The following is a 7,725-nucleotide window of genomic DNA, read 5'->3' on the forward strand; positions in this document are numbered from 1 at the left end:
GCCTTCTGCGCCGCGCCGCGCCCCCTGTCGCGCTGACCGGAACCACTCGCTACCGAACCCACCTGCATCACAATACACACACGTTTACTTCAAGATTCGTCGGTTATATAGAAAAATGGAGTTATTCAAATTTTTTTACATGACAAGCATTTGAAGTTTTCAAATTCATATAAATATTTTTTCTCTATAATTTTAAATTAACGTAAAAATATTATTCATTATTTTATCATTCATATTTTTTGATTGATTAAATTTATTTAAACAACGAATTCTACTTTTTTTTCCAAAAAAATGAATATACCTTACTATTTTTGTCTTATAATTTAAAACATTACCTGAGTGCCCTGGTCAGCTGTAGGACTCTTCCTGTGGCCCGCAGGAGTACCAGAGCGCGAGTTATTTTGTTGACATCCACCTCCAATGAGATCCAGCATTGAGCCTAAAAACAATTAAGTAGTTTATTATAACGTCACTAAATAATACATATGTTTAATGATAGCAGCTAAAGTTCAATATTCAGAAAGTGCAAAACTAACTACACATATGACATTTCACATATGAAGGTGGATAACAAGCGCAAAAATGCATGAAACAATAATAATAATTAAAGATAAAGCAAAGCATTGTAGCATATAAAAGAAAAAAATATATAAGATTTTTTTATTTTCCTTATTAGTTTAAATTTCTTTTTTTTTACCTTTTTTTGACTAAATGTAGATATTAGAAACATATCCTTAAAACTTAATATCTATATTAATTATTTGAAAATAATCAAATCAAAATTATTTATTTATTGCACAAGCAACAGACCAAGGAAAGAAGATGCAGATTGCGATTTTCTGTTGTTAATTTTGTAGTTATTTTTTTTTAATAATAACTCACTTGTTAGGTTATTAGATAGGTAAATAATTATTTTTTTGTTAATCATTATATGAATTAATATTAAACTGATACACAGAATTTTCTTTTGACTTTGTAGTTACATTTATGAAAAATAACAATAACAATTAGTTTGTTAGGTACTGTAGGGTTAAAAATCTGCAAGTAAGAGGGTTAGATACAATATATATTATTAGGTAGATAAAATAGAGATGTGATCATTTATAAAAATCTAAAGATGAGGGTGGGTGAAAAAAATGCATGCAGATTAATGTTAATGCAGTCACAAATCAATTGCTTTGTACATACTTTCTAATAAAACTTAATTTCTGAACCAAATATTTTCAATACCCTCAGATTACAAAGCATTTGTTTGTTAAGACAAAAATCGCAAAGTAGCATATGTAAGCCAAAGCTGACATTTTCCAAATTAAATAAACCTTGGTCTTTCACTTGGTTGGCATGGTGAATGACTCCGGATCCTATCGGAGCAGTGGCTGGCTGAGGTTGTGGAGCCAGGTCCACCGATGCTTGTGGAGACAACTCACTCGTCTTGTTTAGCTGAGCGTGAACATTGGTGGGGAATCCCGACATTGGGTGGTACTGGGCATACTGCTGCCCCGCCTGACCCACCACAGGGTGGTTGAACTGCCCTCCGTACTGTCCCTGAGTGGTCCCAGGAGTGAGAGACGGAGGCACAGACATCTGCATGATTGCAGGGTCATTGGCGATGGTGGGGACATTGTTCAGCACACGGATATCCTTGATGTCAGACCCACGAAATAAGATGTAGTCATACACCTGAGTTTGTGGTGCCACCGGGAATTGCGTCTCACGGTCCTCAGTTCCATATGACCTCACTGTGAAAATTTAAAGATTTAAGAAATGAATTACAATAATTAAAAAATTAACAAAATGTAACTGGTAGTAGAATAACATTCATGTACATTCTGACAATCAGTAAATTATCAGTTTTATTCTAAATTTCATGAAAGCATCAACCTACCTACTACATAAAACCATTACAACTATTTTTTTAAGTTCAATGTACTGTAAGTATAAAAAAAAAGCTATCTTTATTTACGCATTTTAATAACTAAATAATTGCATCTTAGTGAAAAAACATCTATTAACTTATGAATAAACAGACAACTTCTAGAAATATCGTGTTGAAATTGTTACATCTTAGAAAAACCAAACAGAAGTTGTTTACAGGGATTCAGTATCAACGTCATCAAAGTGTAACATCGGTCGGAAAGGCGGGTCATGTAATTACTGTGAGGGTAGATGGAATTAAACGTGATTATCTAACTAAATCTTTTATTTGAAATCATTCAATACTAAATGTAAGGAAAAGGATTTCGTTTTATTAATGCCAGACAAAACTACCCTTAAAAGTCAACAAACAACTATAGGAGGGAAACGAATAGTTCAATTTTAAGAGCTGCTATTATTACCTGAATTCTAATATTCATAATAATTCCACTTATAATACTTGAGAACACTAAAATAGACACTTTTTATACGTGTTTAACTAATATAGGCAGATATCCTGAGTATCCATTTGTCAACTTACCGCTAGCTAAAGCGATGGTACATTCTTGAGGATCGACGGTAAAAAGACGGCCTTCGTAGCGAATGTCGGCTTTCGATATTAGGCTTATTTTGGAGCCCAATTCAGGCATTCCAGCACTCATTTTGTCACTTTTAAAATTACTTGCAGATGACAAAGATTTTTACTGATTTGTCGACCGCGAACTTTCTGTGAGCAAATAAAATGACTGACGGGAAGTTGGCAACAAGCGCACCGTTTACAAACCGAAAACCAATTACAAACAGCTGGGAATATAGATTATAAATGCAGAAGAATGGGTGGATTTGGTTAAGTTTAACTTAAAAATAAAATTCTTAAATAGACTTCTTTCAATTTTAACTACATAGCTGCATAAAACATTCAATTAAAATCATATTAGAAATTTTATTAATTAAGTTAAAATAAAAAAGTTAAAATGAGCTTTTATGAGCATTGGCTCAAGCAATTAGTAAAACTAGTAATTATTATAATGGATCTTGATTATTTACACCAGTGGGTAAATATTTAAAAGTTTTGAGTGAATAAACTAAACATTGTTTTACTACGAAAAACCTAGAAACCCTTGGATTGTATATTACATTTAGATAGTCCAAATTGATTACAATTGAATTGAATCTCGACTTCGGGTAATTAATGTAATCTAATGATTATAAAATATCGAATCGGTTGGTCATGATTTTATAAACGAGTTGAAATGGCTAAAATTTTTTATTCGAATTCATGGACGTTTTTGTGAAACGAAACGTTCGTCCGTTACAGATACAATTTTGAATTATATAAACAGTTTTGTTGATAAAGATTGATAACTGTTAAAAAGATTTGATTTAACAATTACTTATTAACTTAAACTTTATTAAATTAGTGTTTTAATGCATTATCAACGAGTTGTGTATATCAAAAAGTGATTTGAATGTTATGATGATGGACACTTCGATAATTAACACCCCGGTTGCTAGGTTGAGTGTTGGCGGGATCAGCAGTCCTTTACGTAGGAGAAGTCTTATAGCGCAAAAAAATCGGATAAACAGGGACGAGGTAACTTATTTTCGCAATATAAAAATGTTTTTGTCAAAAGTTATGTCTACAGTTACTGTAACCCTTTTGAACATTCAATACGCTCTTATAAGTAATATGCCATAGAACTTTTTATTATTGCCTTGTTTGTTGACACAAAAATTGTAACTCGTTATCTAGACTTTTGCTTTAACTTTAATTGTTAAAAAAATATACTACAATTAATACCATAACTTACACAAGTTACTATGTTCCCTTATCGTCAAGCAAAACTTTGGGTATTATTTCTAGGTCTTGATTTTAATGTTTTAGGAACGTAATGATGACGATGCTGAGCGTTCGTCATTGGTGGCGTCGGAGCGTGCCCTGGTCACATCCACACCACTGGCTTCTCCCGGACGGAGTAAAGACACAATGTCATCATCACCGCAGAAAGAACATTTCCAAGGCTGTCTCAAATTGTATGCAGAAAATGTAAATACTGTTATTTTTAATACAACATATTTGTAATTGTTAATTTACCAATAAGAAATATTATTTGTCACCATTTCCAATTTTGAAGCATTTGATATGGTTCATGCCAAAGATTATCCAACCTACAACTTTGTTGTTTGTGGCTTCATCCATGTAAGAAGTAAAAATATAACCTTTGCCAGCGATAACATAGCTTTTTAATGGTGAAAGAATTTTTGAAATTGGCCCAGTAGTTTTTTAATTATTTCAATACATACAAAAATATAGACAATCACACTAATACTATTTATTGTAATCAACTGATAATTAGTTTATCTTTTTCAAATATGATCAGTATTGGGAACACATAACACTGTTTTTCAAATAATTAAAAACAAGTGTCAATAATACAAATATAAGTAAAAAAAATGATAAATAACCATTAGGCTTACCTTAAAATAATCTGAGCTTTATCAGTTCTTTATTCCAGCTAAATAGTATATCCGAACCCCATTAAAATAATCCATTGCCATTAATTTTCAGAAAATCAACAAAGATAATGCATGGAATCTGCAGCTGATAGACTTCATGACGTCAATGTTGCGACGTCACGACGCGCGTATGGACAACCTGCAGACTGCCTCTACTGTGGTGGACGCATCCGCACGCATCTACTCCTACAGGGTGGACGCAGTGCATTATGATGTGCTTAAAATGGCCGGAGGACTTAGCAAAGCTGCTCAGGTAAACTTTCTAGACTGTAACTAACAATAGCAATTATTGTTTATAAACATAGTTCTCAACTAGAAAAAAAATATAATGGAAAATTGTAATGATTAATTAAATAATTTTTTAAAGCCTTCATAATTTTATATTTTTCCATTATTGATGTTTTCTACTATATGTATAGTTTTAGAATTCAATTCTTAATTAACTCTGTACTCAGAGTCACTCCAGCATTCTCTTAGTATTGATTTCCCATAGATGATATTCTGGGGTTGCTTCAGTTTTCTCTATTGCATTATTCTAATGTCCACAAAGTATTTAGTTTCAAATTTTCCCGCAACATGGCGCCGTTTTCATATTCCTTAAACTTCTATTCATTTAATAGGCGAAGCGAGGTAAGAAAGATGACAATGAGGAGGTTGGTGAGGAGCCGGCAGACAGCGCCACCGTTAAAAAGAAAAAGAAGAGAACTAAGGGTGCCATCGCAGCCAACCCTGAAGTCTTTAATGGAGATTTTGATTCTAATGATTTTGTTGGTCAGTAATATGCAATTTTATATATTACATCTTTTATCCACGACTGTGCGAAATTAAAAAAAAAATAGTATTAGATATTGCCACAGAATACAATAATAAACTATTTTTTTTAATTGGTCCAATAGGTTTTAATTTACTGTCACATACAAGAATATGTCTTTCCTCTCTTAGAAGAGTATGTAGAAGAGCAAAAGCTGTTGCTTTATTAACTCCTACACTCAGAGTTGTTAAATATCCCTCAGTGAAGAAATAATAAGAGTAATCCAGCATTTACTCAGTAACATACTTTGAAAACTTGATTTTAATAACATTTCAATATATTTTATTGGAAATTCTTTGTACTAGATAAAAGGATATTATAACTGTTATCTAATACAGATTTTAAAAAGATGCTTTATAAAAAATTAGCTTTCTCCCGCGTCTCCTTCCGCGCTGAGTTAAAAAAAACTAATGCAAGTAGCCTATGTGTTCATCGAAATCCGTTAAGCCGTTTTGGCTACAAACATCCATCTAAACTTTCACATTTATAACATTAGTATGAAGTATTATGATGTACAGTTTTGTTGTTACATGTGGTTGGTAAATATTTTCAGATCCGTTTTTCGAGAGGCTGGGGGCAACCGCGGGCGATGTCACCTCCTCCAATAGAGCCTTCAATGCCACCCTGCCTATACATGATGACACCTTAGCACTTATATTGAGGTAAGATTTTTTTTATTAAAATATTAGATTATTTTTGTTAATTTACTAATATTTCCTTTCACCATTCCAACTAAGACTAGGCTTGTGTTGGGATATGGTTCACGACATTCGTCGAATAGCGGGAGCCTTGACCGTAACATCGGTAGTCCGTACCCCTAACTGTTAGGCTATTGGCGCTTCTTAATTTAGTAGTAGTTGATTTGGAAACATGGTCTGTGATATTCCATTTTATCGCCTTCTGTGAAATAAAATTCATTAGTCAAATTTTATTAAGCACATCTTATTTGTTATTTATGTTCTGCTTGGTTATTAATAATGTTGCTGTTATAATGAACTAACCTATAGGCCTGTTAAAACAGATTGGATCATAGAGTAGAGGAGTTTTTTTTTATCATTTATGCGATTGGAATAACTGTTATTTATTTTTTAAACCTTACTTTTGATGAGAAAAGGCTGGTAAAAAAAATATACTGGGTTCCTTAAGTTAACCTATTAAATAAAATTTGACATAGTATGCAATTTACTGAACCAGGCCCACCAGCGGCTGTAGTGTCTCAGATGATAATGTCCTTTTATACATTTCCAGAACGGATACTCCGTACTTGGAGCCAATCAGCAATGAATCAGAATATTTGGAGCTGAGCGAGAAGATGACGCTGGCGAGCAGGCTGTTGCCCGCCTTCACCAGCGCGGACCGCATCTGCGAACCCTTCGCCGCATTCTCCATCACCAACTGGGACCCTGACACGGAGTACACGTCAGTATATCACCAGCTCATTATCTGTCTCCGCTAATGCGCTTGGAGCCTACCATAAGTTAACTGCTCGCAATGTTGCAGCTAACCATATAAAACACTTTTATTTTCATGTGTAATAGGATCATCATCATCACCAGCGTAATAAAAGTAACCATTGACGGATTTGGAGCATATCCTTAGATTGCATTTGATTTTATCGGCCATATTTCAGTAATTTGAAAACTAGCACATTTGGTAAGATTGAAATTACTTCGAAAATTGTATTTTTAGACTTTCGTATGTATTAAAATAACACAAAAACTACTGGGCCGATTTGTATAATTCTTTCCCCATTAAAAAGCTTCGTAACCGCGACCAACAGCTAGTTTTATATATGTTTATTGTGTGTGTGTGACAGCGAGAGCCGCGTCAGCAAGTGGGTGGAGGAGCGGCTGAACCTGTCGCAGCAGGCGCTGGCCTTCGACGTCAACGCGGACGTCGAGCCCATTCCGCACGACGACCTGCACAACGATCTCTTCGGTAACTTTTACTACTAATATGATAAACCAGCTGTTACCCGCGACTTCGGCCACGCAATGTTAATATAAAAAACTAGTCTATAATATGCCCGTCTATGTCATACTTTATATTGTCATATTTGTTCATAAGTTACTTTTGTGTTTATGACAAAGTACATTTTACGCCTTCTTTTCTTTTTCTATCTTTTTGGTTTCGAGTTTAACCTGAGTAGGGAAGGCTTCCACTACGACTTCAGTCGCGGTGACTTTCGGAGCTTCGGGCTCAGTGAAATTAACGTTGCGTTTGTATCTGTAGTAACGAGTTGAGGCCGCAACTGAATTGAGGAGAACGTCACCACGATGACCATAAGGGCAGGTACAAACGGGATTGTCGGCCTTGTATTTTTATTTCGCGGGATAAATCTTAATGAATATATCTTGTCCCCGGGGTGGGACATGGTTATGTAGGGTTATACTTACTAAAACCCTCTCAGTAGCGATCCTCTAGTGCTACAAGTGGGGCTCCGGGATCTCCGGTGGAACGCACCGATACGGCAGACGATAGTG

At 34.5% G+C, this 7,725-nt stretch overlaps 2 protein-coding genes across 2 annotated transcripts in view; one reads left to right on the top strand and one right to left on the bottom strand.

Moving 5' to 3' along the window:
* LOC106109646 (protein LSM14 homolog A) overlaps nt 1-2,683 on the bottom strand; it is a 5,051-nt gene extending 2,368 nt beyond the window's left edge. Inside the window, exons 1-4 of the mRNA XM_013291230.1 lie at nt 2,456-2,683; nt 1,320-1,739; nt 336-439; nt 3-62 (exon numbers count right to left, since the gene is read on the bottom strand). Of these exons, the coding sequence (XP_013146684.1) occupies nt 3-62; nt 336-439; nt 1,320-1,739; nt 2,456-2,576 (705 nt within the window). The 5' untranslated portion in view covers nt 2,577-2,683. The remainder of the gene's footprint in view (nt 1-2; nt 63-335; nt 440-1,319; nt 1,740-2,455) is intronic.
* Nucleotides 2,684-3,245: 562 nt separating this feature from the next.
* LOC106109647 (condensin complex subunit 2) overlaps nt 3,246-7,725 on the top strand; it is a 7,227-nt gene continuing 2,747 nt past the window's right edge. Inside the window, exons 1-7 of the mRNA XM_013291231.1 lie at nt 3,246-3,508; nt 3,800-3,961; nt 4,484-4,684; nt 5,052-5,202; nt 5,796-5,904; nt 6,491-6,661; nt 7,059-7,185. Coding sequence (XP_013146685.1) covers nt 3,389-3,508; nt 3,800-3,961; nt 4,484-4,684; nt 5,052-5,202; nt 5,796-5,904; nt 6,491-6,661; nt 7,059-7,185 — 1,041 coding nt within the window. The 5' untranslated portion in view covers nt 3,246-3,388. The remainder of the gene's footprint in view (nt 3,509-3,799; nt 3,962-4,483; nt 4,685-5,051; nt 5,203-5,795; nt 5,905-6,490; nt 6,662-7,058; nt 7,186-7,725) is intronic.

This window comes from Papilio polytes, unplaced genomic scaffold, assembly GCF_000836215.1.
Source record: "Papilio polytes unplaced genomic scaffold, Ppol_1.0 DF821067.1, whole genome shotgun sequence".
Lineage (NCBI taxonomy): Eukaryota > Metazoa > Arthropoda > Insecta > Lepidoptera > Papilionidae > Papilio > Papilio polytes.